The following is a 17,861-nucleotide window of genomic DNA, read 5'->3' as shown; positions in this document are numbered from 1 at the left end:
TGCGATCAACTCTGAATTACCCCCTTCATCTTATCCTCACACTTACCCCCTTTTCATTAGCCCTGCATAAACTCTAATCATTATTTCCCTCATCTTAATCCTCATATTCAACCCCTAATCATCATACAGATGGGTCCACATTTATCTTGACCTTTAATAGGATTAACTGAGACTGGCCAATCAGACTTAATCCCCTGCTTTAATGACTTAATCCCCTGCTGCATTGTTCTCTGTATTGTATTGCAGCTGAGAACAATAGATGAAGTGTTTATGCTGATAAATCCTGTTGTGCCTAGGCACAGAAAACTAGTTAAGATAACCGTGGACCCATCTGTATTTAGTTAGAATGGGCTTTAGATCAAGAAATTTTATATCAAGAAAACAGACCTTTTGTTTTGTGTTTTACACAAGCTTCCACATACTGTAAGTGGCCACTAGATACCTTATTTAAAATGCATGTAGCCATAGGGATCATTGTGCCTTATAAACAATACAGGGAAGTGGCACTGGTGATCCCACTTAAATGTATATATCTCCGATTTCTTTCTTCCCTCTAAGAATGTAACAGCTGCATAATGGGGATAAGGTGCAGTCAGGGAGATTGCTGGTCTATTCGGGGAGTCAGGGAGATTGCTGCTATTTCAGGGAGTCTCCTGCAGAATGAGGGATGGTAGGCAACTATGCCCTATGCCCTGCTACAGCACTGCTTTATGCCAATGACCTATAATAAGTAGTGATGATAGAAGGGTTGTGATAAGTTTGTTCATTTTGGCCCAGGACCTACCTATAATATAATCTGTTCTAATTATTGTTAGTATTTATACCTGTGAAAGCCGTCAGCTTTTCAATTTGATCCAAATATTCACCAAGAATGTCATGATTCAATTTCACAGAATTATATAGCAATATTTCAGAGAACACTTCACAAATTAGCCTATCCAGCTTCCTACAGTAATTGGTGGTGCTTGCATTACCCCTCCAAAAATGCCATGTATGCAGAGGAAGAACTCTGGGAGGCAACGGAGTCAGCTGCCGCCGGGCTCCTGCTTTGAAGGGGGGCACCTCTCCTCCTGTTCCGTGTGTTCAACGACATTAATCAATTAAGTTAATTAACAACAGCCGGTATCTCTTCCGTAACCGACTTCCCCACTAGTCACTACACCTTACAAATCACACCCTCTATATTATAGATACACTGGAAGCAGACACCTTACTGATGAAGCTATTTGCTCCTATAAAGGAAGCATGAGAATTCTAACTATAAGAAGTTATTTCTCTGACAATTACAAGTAACTTCATATAGTTAGAATTCTCATACTTCCTATGCAAGAGCAGATATCTCCATCAGTAAGGTGCATGCTACCATTGTAAAAGGTTGTGGGTTCTAATCCTGGATATGACACTTGCAAATTAATTGTCAGAGAAATAATCAGCATTGTGAGTTACTGAGCAGATCTATGTAGTGTGTGGCTGGACCCCTACATAGATCTGCCTAGTTGCAACAGTTTTGTAGTAGCTTCATATAGTTAGAATTAGAGTTGAGTGGGTTCGGTTTTACTCTGTGTTACTTGGATCTCAAAACGGCATGTTATTGGCTCACGGATGATATATAGGGGGGGGGCACCAATATTTTTCTTGCCTCCGGGCAACTAGGATAAACTTACGCCACTGCATGTATGATTTACTGAATGTCTGAAATGCTTCATATAATGTAGCATACTGTAACTAGCAGTTATCTGGCATATAGCAAATGTTATTCACAGGAATCACTGGCAATGTATATCTGCTTATCGCTCTAGGGACCACTCTCCAGTCGGGATGCAGTCAATTTACCTCCAATCAAAATCCAGACTGTTGAAATCCCGACAGCAATTGACCGACGGTCAAAATCCCGACAAGGTCAAAATCCCGACATGGACAAAATACCAACATTTAAAATACCGACAAGGTCAAAATACCGACATGTAAAATGCCGGTTCTGTGGCTGGCTGACTTCCAACCTGCGTTTCAGCATGTTTTAATCAGCCAAGAACCTGTGTAATTCATGAGTGTCCTGCTTTAAAGGGATGGTATGGTAAATCTAGGAATAACAAACTTACCAATATGTAATAAAATGATTAAACAAACCAATAAATTAATGTAAATAAGAAACTAGAATTACCAAATATATTTTCTACGTAACAGACAAATAGTTTATAAAAAATATTTGTATACATAGCTAAACAACTAAAGGTTGTGATGTACAGTATTTTAAAAAAGCTTAAATGAAGGTAAAGTTTCAAGCTCAAAATTGTGCGGCTTAGAGCCAATCTTCACTCTGTGTCCTAGTTGGTTCCTTCATATTTTACATAATCCACGAAGGACACACTAGTCTTATAGCTTCTGTTTAAGTTAATTTTTATTGGCTGTGCACATCACAGGATGAACAGAATGTTACCAGGTCCTGACACAATATTAACTGATCCCAAATGAAAATAGACATTTTATTCACGCTTAACTTTGTTTCAAATGGAGGATGGATCATGAGTGCCACATGGTCTAACCGCTGCATACGCAAATCTGTGTAGGCATTAGCAGATTCACAGTGCATACACAAAAAAAGGACACCATCGACATTTGCGGCTGACCCCAGCATACTCAAATCAATGAGAATGCAGTCTCACCGGGCGCCGTGTTTTTGAATGCAGCATTCGCAGATGATGTCAGATAATGCCCGTGACACGCCTGTATTTTACCACTCCCCACAAATGCCATGTTACCACCCACAAACGGTCACTTCCTGTCAATCAGAATGCATTCAATTTACAATTAGGCTGCATACGCAAGGCGATCGCATTTTGCCCTTCGCGCACACTCAGTCTGCCGATAGCCACTCACTGCATGCAATCTCACATTTGCAATTGGTAATGAATCAGGCCCTTGGTTTGGGCAAGCCATGCAAGAGGATTTTGCTTTGTGAAATGCTGGGAGGAATATATTAAGCTACATCAGGGAAAAAAACTATTATTCTTATTTTTTTTTCCAGTGGATGAAGCAGTTCCTCAAAATCTACATTGTGTATATGATGGTTTGACACAGATGAGATGCAGCTGGGAGGTGAGAAAGGAATTGATCAGTTCCGTGTCCTACACGTTGTACTACAGAGAGCTACCTACAGATGGCGAGAGTGAGATCTCCACTGCTATCAGCGGCACATCAGCTGAAGGGTAAGCATAGGAATTTAATACTGTAGCTAATAATGCAGCCTTGTATATTTATAACACATGAAGGAGTCTGTTCTGGAGGTATGGGGTGTTAGAAAATCACTCACCTCTCAGTCCTGGTGACTCCTGGCCACCCTGGTATTAGTGCTCCAATAACCAGACACTGGACTAATCTCCTAATGCTTCTGTTCCACTCTGTCACTTGCCTAGATGGTGTCATCATGGCGTCACATGCTGGGGCAGTACGGCTGTACCAGGGTGCTTTAGTGCTTTAGGAGAAATGTTTCCTAGGTGGTAGTGCAGCTTTAAATAAGAATAACTAATGGGTCTATTAATGAAGCAGTGAAAAGTGTGGAGAAGTGAGCCAGTGGAGAAGTTGCCCATGGCAACCAGTCAGTGTTGAGATAACATTTATAAAGTGCATTCTATAAAATCATACGTAGCATCTAATTGGACTGTCTCTGACACATCAGTTTTGCTGTATGTGCTAGTTTTTGCTGTGGTTTTTGAGAGTTGCCCTAGCATTGGCTATGTAGCTGGGCGTTACGGTTCCTTTGCCACAGACCCCCCCCCCTTCCCATTTATCCAGGCTTGGGACCGGCTATGAGATTCACATAGGCTGGGTTGGTGGGAAAGCTTGCTTTGTTGGAGCACAGGCTGTCTATGATGCACAGCCTGGAGCTGATGATGGAGCTTGTGGTGTATGATGCGGGGCCTGGAGCTGATAGCAAGATAGCAGGAGATGTTCTGGCAATGAGTTAACTTCCATAGCTGGTTTAAAGTCAGGTGATGTAGGCCAAGGTGGCGTCATCCATACTCCGACTGCTCTGGCATGTCTCCGGCGGCCAAAAGAAGCGCCAATGAACATGAGGCTGCTCCCCAGGGGTTAGATGATGGGGTCTGGTACCCCGATGTGTGACAGATGTATACTATCCTAAGCCATATTTGTGTCGTTCTATCCACCCTCAGCTCTGAGATCATTAAAGAGCTGGGTGAAATACTCATGGTCGACATTGATGCGCAGCATCTTTCAGCTCATCTGGTCAATCACTGAGAGGCAACGGCTCCAAAAGGCCTCCTTCGAGCTTTTGACTAGGAAAGACCTCAGTGGGTAGGAGGTCTCACTGCCCATGTATGTGAAAGCTAGGTACAGGCATGTTGAAAGATGTGCTTATAGTCCTTGCTCACTGTCCAGCTCTGATGTAATTACCTCTCGGCAGAGCATGTATAGAAACACGACATTGGCTGGGGTAAGAAAGCCTTCTAGCTGTCCCCATCCAGAGAGAAGCTGGTCTATACTTGTCATCCATGCAATGATGTTTGTAGGTGACAGATTCTTCAGCTTGTCACACCGCCGGCATAAGAACTCCCAAAGATTGCTCAGCAGCTCGCTGGTGGTTGCCTGCACCATCTGGCATTTTGGAGATGCAGACCTCTTAGCAAAGGTATTGTCTGTGGCCTGGGTGAAGTTTGATATGTCAACACACGACAGGGAACTCTTTAGGCTCTCACTGATGAGGTGGGTGACATCTGTTTGGCCAGCTTTGGGTTGTCTCTGTTTAGTCATAAAGCATCTAAAGTGCCAGAGGAGTGATTGTCTCTCACCAGATCTTCTGGCCCCGCTGCCCTGGACAGCAGGGCGATGGGCCCCAGTTGATGACTCTTCATCTGGAAGGCTTGCCTTGCGGCAGCACAAGAATGGGAAACTGTTCCACATTCTTACTTAACATCTTGTTCTCGATCTGCGGAACCTGCAAACAAAATATGTGCAAGACTGATATAAAATTATTTACTAAAATCTTAGCAGATCAGCTACAGACGATCCTTCCCCACACTTTAACTAAGCACCAGCTTGGCTTTGTTCACAACACACACTCAGTTAAAGGAATTCAGGCTGCTGTTGCTGCGGTTATAGCCTCTGCTCAATCGCCCCAATCCAAAAATATACTCCTAAGTTTGGACACTACTAAGGCCTTCGATACAGTACTTTGGCCCCATCTTTTCAGGGTCTTACAACGTAGACACTTCCATCAGGATTTTATAAATATCATCCGTTATTTTTATGATTCCCCTTCCACTAACTTATTACTTAATGGCTTTACTAGTAGCCCCGTTATTATGCATCCTGGCACACGACAGGGCTGCCCCTTATCTCCCCTGCTGTTTATCTTGGCCATAGATCCCCTCCATCGTTTACTGTTAAAAAAACACTCAGTTTCATGGTATTCAAATAGGTCGCAGGGAACTCAAACTCACGGCTTTTGCGGATGACCTTTTAGTGTATGTCTTGGATCCGGAGACCTCCTTGACTCACATATTTAATATATTGCAGGTGTATGGACATGTTTCAGGTTTCAATGTTAACTGGTCAAAGTCGGTGGCACTTAGGCTGCGGGGTGGTACTTTTTTGAGAGACGGAGTGGGGGGACTACCACTACAATGGAGTTCGGATCAATGAACTTATCTGGGGATACAAATATCGAGAAGACCAGAGCGAATATATACCCTAAATTTTACCTCTGTCATTCAAAAAATGGAAGCAGAACTTGAAACCTGAAAATCTATGCCTCTGTCATATATGGGGTGGGCTAGCTTACTTAAAATGATATAATTTCCCCGCCTGATATACTTTATCCAAGCCATGCCACATATGCTTTTGCCAAAAGATGTTCAATGTATTAATTAAATCTTTCGAAAATTTATTTGGCAAGGCAAGAGGCCATGTATAGCATTAATTAAGTTACAGCAGACTACAGGGAATGGGGGTATTAACTTTGCCAATGTCCTTTGGTACTCCCAAGCTGCCCAATTGCGATATTTACTAGAGATGAGCGCCTGAAATTTTTCGGGTTTTGTGTTTTGGTTTTGGGTTCGGTTCCGCGGCCGTGTTTTGGGTTCGAACGCGTTTTGGCAAAACCTCACCGAATTTTTTTTGTCGGATTCGGGTGTGTTTTGGATTCGGGTGTTTTTTTCAAAAAACACTAAAAAACAGCTTAAATCATAGAATTTGGGGGTCATTTTGATCCCAAAGTATTATTAACCTCAAAAACCATAATTTACACTCATTTTCAGTCTATTCTGAATACCTCACACCTCACAATATTATTTTTAGTCCTAAAATTTGCACCGAGGTCGCTGTGTGAGTAAGATAAGCGACCCTAGTGGCCGACACAAACACCGGGCCCATCTAGGAGTGGCACTGCAGTGTCACGCAGGATGTCCCTTCCAAAAAACCCTCCCCAAACAGCACATGACGCAAAGAAAAAAAGAGGCGCAATGAGGTAGCTGTGTGAGTAAGATTAGCGACCCTAGTGGCCGACACAAACACCGGGCCCATCTAGGAGTGGCACTGCAGTGTCACGCAGGATGGCCCTTCCAAAAAACCCTCCCCAAACAGCACATGACGCAAAGAAAAAAAGAGGCGCAATGAGGTAGCTGTGTGAGTAAGATTAGCGACCCTAGTGGCCGACACAAACACCGGGCCCATCTAGGAGTGGCACTGCAGTGTCACGCAGGATGTCCCTTCCAAAAAACCCTCCCCAAACAGCACATGACGCAAAGAAAAAAAGAGGCGCAATGAGGTAGCTGACTGTGTGAGTAAGATTAGCGACCCTAGTGGCCGACACAAACACCGGGCCCATTTAGGAGTGGCACTGCAGTGTCACGCAGGATGTCCCTTCCAAAAAACCCTCCCCAATCAGCACATGATGCAAAGAAAAAGAAAAGAAAAAAGAGGTGCAAGATGGAATTGTCCTTGGGCCCTCCCACCCACCCTTATGTTGTATAAACAAAACAGGACATGCACACTTTAACCAACCCATCATTTCAGTGACAGGGTCTGCCACACGACTGTGACTGATATGACGGGTTGGTTTGGACCCCCCCCAAAAAAGAAGCAATTAATCTCTCCTTGCACAAACTGGCTCTACAGAGGCAAGATGTCCACCTCATCATCACCCTCCGATATATCACCGTGTACATCCCCCTCCTCACAGATTATCTTCACGTCCAGTGTTGGGAAGGTCAGGCATCGCAACCGACACAATTGGACTCTCCTTGTGGATTTGGGATTTCGAAGAATGCCCAGTTCTTTGCTGTGCTGCTTTTGCCAGCTTGAGTCTTTTCATTTTTCTAGCGAGAGGCTGAGTGCTTCCATCCTCATGTGAAGCTGAACCACTAGCCATGAACATAGGCCAGGGCCTCAGCCGTTCCTTGCCACTCCGTGTCGTAAATGGCATATTGGCAAGTTTACGCTTCTCCTCCGACAATTTTATTTTAGGTTTTGGAGTCCTTTTTTTTCTGATATTTGGTGTTTTGGATTTGACATGCTCTGTACTATGACATTGGGCATCGGCCTTGGCAGACGACGTTGCTGGCATTTCATCGTCTCGGCCATGACTAGTGGCAGCAGCTTCAGCACGAGGTGGAAGTGGATCTTGATCTTTCCCTAATTTTGGAACCTCAACATTTTTGTTCTCCATATTTTAATAGGCACAACTAAAAGGCACCTCAGGTAAACAATGGAGATGGATACTAGTATACAATTATGGACTGCCTGCCGAGTGCAGACACAGAGGTAGCCACAGCCGTGAACTACCGTACTGTACTGTGTCTGCTGCTAATATAGACTGGTTGATAAAGAGATGTCTATGTAACTATGTATGTATAAAGAAGAAAGAAAAAAAAAACACGGTTAGGTGGTATACAATTATGGACGGACTGCCTGCCGAGTGCAGACACAGAGGTAGCCACAGCCGTGAACTACCGTACTGTACTGTGTCTGCTGCTAATATAGACTGGTTGATAAAGAGATGTCTATGTAACTATGTATGTATAAAGAAGAAAGAAAAAAAAACCACGGTTAGGTGGTATACAATTATGGACGGACTGCCTGCCGAGTGCAGACACAGAGGTAGCCACAGCCGTGAACTACCGTACTGTACTGTGTCTGCTGCTAATATAGACTGGTTGATAAAGAGATGTCTATGTAACTATGTATGTATAAAGAAGAAAGAAAAAAAAAACCACGGTTAGGTGGTATACAATTATGGACGGACTGCCTGCCGAGTGCAGACACAGATGTAGCCACAGCCGTGAACTACCGTACTGTACTGTGTCTGCTGCTAATATAGACTGGTTGATAAAGAGATGTCTATGTAACTATGTATGTATAAAGAAGAAAGAAAAAAAAACCACGGTTAGGTGGTATACAATTATGGACGGACTGCCTGCCGAGTGCAGACACAGAGGTAGCCACAGCCGTGAACTACCGTACTGTACTGTGTCTGCTGCTAATATAGACTGGTTGATAAAGAGATGTCGTAGTAGTATGTATGTATAAAGAAGAAAAAAAAACCACGGTTAGGTGGTATACAATTATGGACGGACTGCCTGCCGAGTGCAGACACAGAGGTAGCCACAGCCGTGAACTACCGTACTGTGTCTGCTGCGACTGGATGATAAATGATATAAAAAATATATATATATCACTACTGCAGCCGGACAGGTATATATTATATATTATATAATGACGGACCTGCTGGACACTGTCTGTCAGCAGAATGAGTTTTATTTTTATAGAATAAAAAAAACAACAACACACAAGTGAAGTCACACGACGAGTGTTTAACTTTTTCAGGCAATCACAATATAAGTATACTACTAACTATACTGGTGGTCAGTGTGGTCAGGTCACTGGTCAGTCACACTGGCAGTGGCACTCCTGCAGCAAAAGTGTGCACTGTTTAATTTTAATATAATATTATGTACTCCTGGCTCCTGCTATAACCTATAACTGGCACTGCAGTGCTCCCCAGTCTCCCCCACAATTATAAGCTGTGTGAGCTGAGCAGTCAGACAGATATATAATATATATAGATGATGCAGCACACTGGGCTGAGCCTGAGCAGTGCACACAGATATGGTATGTGACTGAGTCACTGTGTGTATCGCTTTTTTCAGGCAGAGAACGGATATATTAAATAAACTGCACTGTCTGGTGGTCACTCACTATATAATATTATGTACTCCTGGCTCCTGCTATAACCTATAACTGGCACTGCAGTGCTCCCCAGTCTCCCCCACAATTATAAGCTGTGTGAGCTGAGCAGTCAGACAGATATATAATATATATAGATGATGCAGCACACTGGGCTGAGCCTGAGCAGTGCACACAGATATGGTATGTGACTGAGTCACTGTGTGTATCGCTTTTTTCAGGCAGAGAACGGATATATTAAATAAACTGCACTGTCTGGTGGTCACTCACTAGTAAACTCTCTGCACTCTCTACACTTCTACAGTACTCCTCCTAGTCCTAAGCTCCAGTAAATCTCTCTCTCTTATAATCTAAATGGAGAGGACGCCAGCCACGTCCTCTCCCTATCAATCTCAATGCACGTGTGAAAATGGCGGCGACGCGCGGCTCCTTATATAGAATCCGAGTCTCGCGAGAATCCGACAGCGTCATGATGACGTTCGGGCGCGCTCGGGTTAACCGAGCAAGGCGGGAGGATCCGAGTCTGCTCGGACCCGTGAAAAAAACCATGAAGTTCGGGCGGGTTCGGATTCAGAGAAACCGAACCCGCTCATCTCTAATATTTACACGACTGGTTGTGCAATTACACGAATTACACAAATACAGATCTGGATAGGGAACTTCTACAAGGGGGAGACCTAGTCCCGTTTCTACACCTACACACTCAAGAGGTGTCCGACGAGTTGAGAAAAAATCCACTACTGTGGAACATTAAGAAGTTGTGGATGGATATGCGGCATAAACTCAATCTGAATGCCCACAAATCATTACATCTTCCGTTCATAGCTAATCCTGATTTTCAATAGGGTAGGGCGCATCACCCATTTAATATCTGGCATCAGGGGGGTGTTTCCAGTGTTGGTCACTTGGTAGATTTGCGGGGTGGGAGGCCGCTCACGTTCCAGGAGGCCACCAATAAATACCCAGTTTTGTTGGCCTATCCTGTGGCCTTTCTTTTAGCCCAACACTATGGAGGTCATTCCGAGTTGATCGTAGCTGTGCTAAATTTAGCACAGCTACAATCTTCTTCCCTGACATGCGGGGGGATGCCCAGCACAGGGCTAGCCCACCCCGCATGTCAGTCCGGCCCCCCCTCGCAGAAGTGCAAAGGCATCGCACAGCGGCGATGCCTTTGGACGTCAAGAGTAGCTCCCGGCCAGCGCAGCTTTAGCGCGCTGGCCTGGAGCTACTCATCACTCCCCGGCCCGCAGCGGCTGCGTGTGACGTCACGCAGCCGCTGCGGCACGCCCCCCATTCGGTCTGGCCACGCCTGCGTTGGCTGGACCAAACCCATGAAACGGCGGCCAAACGCTGCCATTCCGCCCCCTCCCGCCCAGCGATCGCCTCTGCCTGTCAATCAGGCAGAGGCGATTGTATCCCTGCTATGGCCTTCGGCCGTCTGGCATGCGCCGGTGCACTACAGCGCCGGCGCTTGCGCAGTAGGGACCCGTTCACTCTGCTGCGTTAAAGGTAATTTCGTATGCATATGATCACTTTCGTAATGCTCTAGACTATTCTACGGGGCAGGGAGGTATAATGTCTTGGAAGGATTGTCTCCCTGGGGTTGACATAACTGATCTGCTAGCGGCTCATGTAAAGGCAAGTAAATTGTTTCCCTCTTCTAGATACAAAGAAATGTCTCCGAACATTTTGCACAGAACTTATCTGTCGCCTCACAGAAGGCACTTGATAGGACTTGCTGACACGCATGCATGTTGGAAATGTGGTGCTCCCCAAGCGGACCTCTATCATTGTCTATGAGCCTGTCCTATAATCTGAAAGTTCTGGATTGATAAACGAAATTACTCGGTGGCCAGTTTAGTGAATTATTTGGGGTTGTCTCCGAAATGGGCGCTTTTCGGTAATTTTCACCCAAACAGCGTCTTTCTAAGGGTAGTAAAAAGCTGCTGCTGGCAGTTAGTATAGCAGCCAGGAAGGCTATTCTGCAAGTGTGGATTGCTAGAGAGCCACCTTCGCTATCACTATTCAAGGCCAAATTATGTTATCTCTTCAGAATGGAATGGATAGGAATTTTACTGGAGAAAGATAGTAAGGTACAGAGATTTTTTGAGGTATGGGAGAGTTATGTTGCAACTTTATCGGTGACGGTTCGATTACAGCTCCATGACTCCTTGTCTAACATGGAATGGTTTAGGACTAGAACGGTTGCGAGGGATCCGCCGATTGTGCTTTAGATTGGTATGCTATCTTTGAGCTCTGGAGGCAGCGGAGGGGATGATAGCAGGCGAGCTCGGGTATGGTCTTTAATTCAATATTTTTAATTTTTTTTAATTTCAAAACTTTATTTTTCAATTGTCATTCTGTACTATGTATGTGTGGGTCTACCATATGTTGGACTTTAGACCGATGGGTTCTGAAGTCTCCATACACGCTTTGTTTATGGTCAGTATTATTTCTTATCTGTACAAGATATGGTTCTTGACCACAGACTCACTTATATTTCCGAATGTTACCTTTTCATATGTATCCTTATGACATTTGTCTGACCCACTGTGCAGGGCCGAAACTAGGATTTATGGCACCCGGGGCAAGGCGGTAATTTAGCGCACACACACACACACACACACACACACACACACACACACACAATAAATATATATATATATATATAGTAATAATAAAAAAAAATTATAAATTAATTAATTAATAAAAGTAAATAGGTAAAAAATACAATAACATAGAATAAATAGAATAAAAAAACAACAACAATAAGAAGATTCAAAACTATACCAACCTTGTTCTCATTACAAAGCACAGTAATACCCCTCATTAACAGAGGAGAGGGGGAGAGAGATATGGAAGAAAGGAGAGGGAGAGATAATATGCTCCATAATGTCCCTCTGACAAGCAGACCCCAGTAAAACACACACAGTATGATAAGATGTCTGGCACTCCCCTGTGGGCTATGTGAGCAAGGCTCCTGCTCTGGTGCCCTCCCGACAGGCTTAAAAGTCTGTGTATACATACAAGGAAGAAGAAGGGCAGCACTCAGGAGGCTGTAGTTAAATCGTGAAAACTTTCAAGTGTAGCTTTAATCGACGTTTCGGGGTACAAGCCCCCGTGTTCAGGACACACAAGTGACAAAGTGCAAAAACAAACATTTAAATAGACTTACCAAGCGCGCCTCCAGCCGTCCATTCGACGCCGCTGCCCGGCTTCCGGACTCAGCGCTTCCGGTCAGATGACCCGATCACATGACCCGACGCGAGTTTCCTGGGCCGTCATGCAGGGGCGGGGATGACTGTTGCCATGGTGAGCGCTGTGAATACAATGCATAACGAATGAAACAGTGCAGGATCCCAGCGCCCTATCCATTACCGCGCCCGGGTCACATACCCCCCTATCTAATGTGTCTATCTCATATATAATGTACCTACAGTATCTCTCACATCTATCTATCTATCTATCTATCTATCTATCTATCTATCTATCTATCTATCTATCTGATATGTATCTATTTATTTTATATCTGTCTATCTAAGGGCAGACTTGATGGGAGGTAGATTTAGGGGTAATGAAAAATTACTTCACAAAAGTGGATAAATGGAATAGCCTCCCCTCAGAGGTAGTTGAGGCTAAGACAGTAGAGCAATTTAAGCATGCTTGGGATAGGCATATGAATAGCCTTACAAATATCTAAGCAGGGTCGGACTGGCCCACAGGGGTACAGCCAGCTACTATGTGGCCCAGAGCTGAGAGAGGCCACCTTCCCTGTCACAGTTACATGTGTTATATATAGGGGTGTAGCTACCATAGGTACTGTGACTGCCTACCAGTGCAATGCCTCACCTACTGGTGTGATCTCCACCTCCTGTGACACGATCCTCCTGCTGTGACTGCCTACCAGTGTAATGCCTCACCTACTGGTGGGATCTCCACCTCCTTTGACACGATCCTCCTGTTGGTGCTGTGACTGCCTACCAGTACAATGCCTCACCTACTGGTGTGATTTCCACCTCCTGTGACATGATTCTCCTGCTGGTGCTGTGACTGCCTACCAGTGCAATGCCTCACCTACTGGTGTGATCTCCACCTCCTGTGACACGATCCTCCTGCTGTGACTGCCTACCAGTGTAATGCCTCACCTACTGGTGGGATCTCCACCTCCTTTGACACGATCCTCCTGTTGGTGCTGTGACTGCCTACCAGTACAATGCCTCACCTACTGGTGTGATTTCCACCTCCTGTGACATGATTCTCCTGCTGGTGCTGTGACTGCCTACCAGTGCAATGCCTCACCTACTGGTGTGATCTCCACCTCCTGTGACAAGATCCTCCTGCTGGTGCTGTGACTGCCTACCAGTACAATGCCTCATCTACTGGTGTGATCTCCATCTCCTGTGACACGATCCTCCTGCTGGTGCTGTGACTGCCTACCAGTACAATGCCTCACCTGTTGTGATCTCCACCTCCTGTGACACGATCCTCCTGCTGGTGCTGTGACTGCCTACTAGTACAATGCCTCATCTACTGGTGTGATTTCCACCTCCTGTGACAAGACCATCCTGCTGGTGCTGTGGCTGCCTACCAGTGCAATGCTTCACCTACTGGTGTGATCTCCACCTCCTGTGACAGGATCCTCCTGCTGGTGCTGTGGCTGCCTACCAGTGCAATGCTTCACCTACTGGTGTGATCTCCACCTCCTGTGACATGATCCTCCTGCTGGTGCTGTGACTGCCTACCAGTACAATGCCTCACCTACTGGTGTGATCTCCACCTCCTGTGACATGATTCTCCTGCAGGTGACGTGACTGCCTACCAGTGCAATGCCTCACCTACTGGTGTGATCTCCACCTTCTGTGACACGATCCTACTGCTGGTGCTGTGACTGCCTACCAGTGCAATACCTCACCTACTGGTGTGATCTCCACCTTCTGTGACACGATCCTACTGCTGGTGCTGTGACTGCCTACCAGTGCAATACCTCACCTACTGGTGTGATCTCCACCTCCTGCGACAGGATCCTCCTGCTGGTGCTGTGACTGCCTACCAGTGCAATGCCTCACCCATCAGTGTGATCTCCACCTCCTGTGACACAATCCTAGTGCTGGTGCTGTGACTGCCTACCATGCTGCATTAGCCTTGCTTACTACCACTGTGGGTAATGCTAACAGTTTGCTTAAGCTCAATTTGTGTTGGGCTCCGCTTATAGCTGACTTACTCCAACCTACACGAGGCCACTTTTCATATATTTCCAGGGCCACTTTATGTTCCCAATCTGCCCCTGTCGGGCATGGAAGAAATGTGAATGATAAATCAATGTAAATGTACCAGGAGGTATTGACAAGCCTTTATAACATTATCTTATACTGTGAATTTCTTACCCTGTTTCCAAGACAATTAATTAATTTAACTTGTTAATTAAGTGAAAGGAAGACATGATATTTTCCGGGAGATGTATCAAGCCGTGGAGGGAGATAAAGTTGAGTATTTGCCCAAATCAAATGAAACTTCTAACTACAGGTATCATTTCATGTATTGTGCTAGATAAGTGACAGAAGATGATTGGGTGGTTTGGACATCTGCACTTTATCTCTCTCCAAGGCTTGATACAAAATATATGTCTGGCTGCTATACAGCAGGCCAGGAGCATCAGCAGGACAGTAGAGTAAGGGTGTGTACACACGGTGAGATCCTTGCTATGTTCGATTTTTACTTGCAATTTCCCTTGAACTCCCCGGAGCCCAGATAGGACAGATTTTGACTAACTTTTCTTGAGATATGGACTATGTGTGCTTACGATTTTGGCTTATGTGAGATTTTGGCTTATGTGAGATGTCATTGACATGTGAGATGAACTAGATAGTACACCGATCTAGCAAGGATTGACTTGCCTGCACAGTCTATCTTTTCTTGCGATGCCGACCTGGCAGGGCCGCGCATCGGCATCGCAAGGTGACTTTCACCTTGCGATTTGCACTAACTTTTCTTGCGATTTTGACTATATAGTCAAAATCTCAAGAAAAAATCTCACCGTGTGTATACACCTTAACAGTCATATTAGTAATAATTTGCGGACCCTGTGAAATTAGCATTGAGTAAAGACGGGAGATTCAGTCAATGAATACATAAAACATTTTTTAGTTTATGTTAAAATATAAAAAGTTTATTAATTGGAATATTTAATAAATAATATTTGCAAGACATCTCCAAAAACAGTCGGTTTTGGGGGCTGCCCACAAATATTAACCAGCCCCTGAATGTATGTATTGGGGACTGCAATGGATATGTGAGATATCTATTGCGTTCCTCCTATTTCGAACACAAAAGCAGCCACCAAAACGCAGTCTGATGATTGCACATGTGAACTAGCGCAGCCGGGGTCTAAACCCAGAAGTAAAGTGATCGCATTAGCAATAATTTTACTTCTCATACATTGCAGGGAGGGGCATGAGATTGGTACTCATTATGGCATAAAAGCTACACCTCTGGACTCACAAAGAGTCATCCTTCAGCACTCAGGAGAGGAAAACCCCCTTGGGGGGAAACCTCTGGGGAACCATGGCCTCGGGATCGCCCTTCCCTCTGGGCATTAAGAGGTGTACTAATAGAGGGGTCAGTATGCTATCCCAGCGCATGGGATCCCGGTGGTTGTCATACCGATGCCAGGATCCCAGTACAGAAAAGATGACAAGGGTGAGTAAGGGGTGTTCTCCCCACCCCCCTAACCCTGCCTGTCCGCAGTCTAACCCTAACCCCCCCCCCCCTTTGTGCCTATCCCTCCCGCGGAGGTCCCTAATCCTAACCTCCATCCCTGCTGCCTAAACCTAACCCTTCCTTCCCCGCAGCCTAATCACTCCTGGGGGTGCCTAAGCCCACCCTACCCACAGCCTAACCCTAACTTCCCCTGACTGCAGCCTAATCCTAACCCCCCGTCTGATGCCTAAACCTATCCTTCCCTTCCCCGCAGCCTAACCACCCCTGGGGGTGCCTAACCCTAACCAACTCTACCCGCTGCCTAACCCTAACCTTCCCCCACCCACAGCCTAAACCTAACCCAACGCCTGACGCCTAAACCTAATCTCCCCACCTGATGCCTAAACCTAATCCTCCCTCCCTCACAGCCTAACCACCCCTGGGTGTCCTTAACCCTAACCCACCCTACCCGCAGCCTAACCCTATCCTCCCCCCACCCACAGCCTAACCCTAACCCCTCCACCTCATGCCTAACCCTCTCCCTTTCCCTAACCCCCTAACCCTGCCTGTCCGCAGTCTAATCCTAACCTCCCCCTTTGTGCCTAACCCTCCCACAAAGGTGCCTAATCCTAACCTCCATCCCTGCTGCCTAAACCTAACCCTCCCTCTCCCACAGCCTAACCCCCCCCCTCCCCTATGTCCCTGCTGCCAAAACCTAACCCTCCCTTCCTCGCAGCCTAACCACTCCCGGGGGTGCCTAACCCTAACCCACCCTACCCGCAGCCTAATGCTAACCCACCCCACACACAGCCTAAACCTAACCCAGCACCTGATGCCTAAACTTAACCCCCTGCCTGATGCCTAAACCTAACCCTTCCTCCCCAGCAGCCTAACCACCCCCAGGGGTGCCTAACCCTAACCCACCCTACCCGCAGCCTATCCCTAACCTCCCCCCAACCACAGCCTAAACTTTACCCCCCCGCCTGACTCCTAAACATAATCCCCCCGCCTAAACCTAACCCTTCCTCCCCCGCAGCATAACCACCCCCGGGGGTGCCTAACCCTAAGCTCCCCCCACCCGCAGCCTAAACTTAACCCCCCTGCCTAACGCCTAAACCTAACCCTCCCGCCTGATGCCTATACCTAACCCTCCCTCCCACGCAGCCTAACCACCCCCGAGGGTGCCTAACCCACCCTATCTGCAGCCTAACCCTAACCTCCCCCCACCTGCAGCCTAACCCTAACCCTCCGCCTGACGCATAAACCTAACCCTCCCTCCCCCGCAGCCTAATCCCCCCCCCCCCCCCGTGCCTGATGTCTAAACATGACCCCCCTTGCCCAGCCCTAAACTTATGATTGTGGGGATACGGGCGTCGGTATACTTGCCCATTCGGAGTTCCAACGTCGGGATTCTGAAGAGTGTCGGGATCCCAGAGTCAGTATTCTGACTGCCGTAAACCTGACAGCCGGCATCTTCACCGCATCTCCTAATAGGTAATGCATATATAAATATAACATTTGGAGCATGTGTCCGCAGCTCTCCTCCCAGGGCAGCTATTCAGGGATCACCCACTGCGTGTAGACGAAGAGGAAGAGATGAAAAATCATTGTTAGTGGATGAACAAGCAGAGAGACAAACTGCAAACAGTGGTGTGGTTGTGTAGAGAGAAAAATCTCTCTATGTAAATATGTTACTCTAACTACTGAGGACATGGAAAATACATAAAATAAGGACAATTATCCCAAAGGGCCCATTGTTTTTATACAATACACACATTGGGGTGATAAGTTCTCTCTTATAGTAATTAGTGGGGACCTTCAGAAAAGAAATTTGACCAGTAAATAATAAAAGCTATAAATTGCTAACATTTAGGGGTCAATCCAATTAGGTACGAGTTACCATTGCTGCGACGTTTCAACAGTATCCAAACTCACAACCTTTGTGGCCAGATTCAGCCTATGGG

General features: G+C 46.0%; 1 protein-coding gene and 1 pseudogene across 1 annotated transcript in view; one reads left to right on the top strand and one right to left on the bottom strand.

Annotated features, from left to right (window-relative positions):
• The window catches only part of CSF2RB (colony stimulating factor 2 receptor subunit beta), a 231,819-nt gene that overhangs the window by 113,260 nt on the left and 100,698 nt on the right, over window positions 1-17,861 (top strand). Inside the window, exon 8 of the mRNA XM_063940665.1 lies at window positions 3,026-3,206. Coding sequence (XP_063796735.1) covers window positions 3,026-3,206 — 181 coding nt within the window. The remainder of the gene's footprint in view (window positions 1-3,025; window positions 3,207-17,861) is intronic.
• Window positions 4,138-4,770, bottom strand: LOC134957210 (cyclin-dependent kinase 5 activator 1-like; annotated as a pseudogene).

The sequence above is a fragment of the Pseudophryne corroboree genome, chromosome 9 (assembly GCF_028390025.1).
Source record: "Pseudophryne corroboree isolate aPseCor3 chromosome 9, aPseCor3.hap2, whole genome shotgun sequence".
In the NCBI taxonomy this organism is placed as follows: domain Eukaryota; kingdom Metazoa; phylum Chordata; class Amphibia; order Anura; family Myobatrachidae; genus Pseudophryne; species Pseudophryne corroboree.
This window is presented reverse-complemented; position numbering and strand designations above follow the sequence as displayed.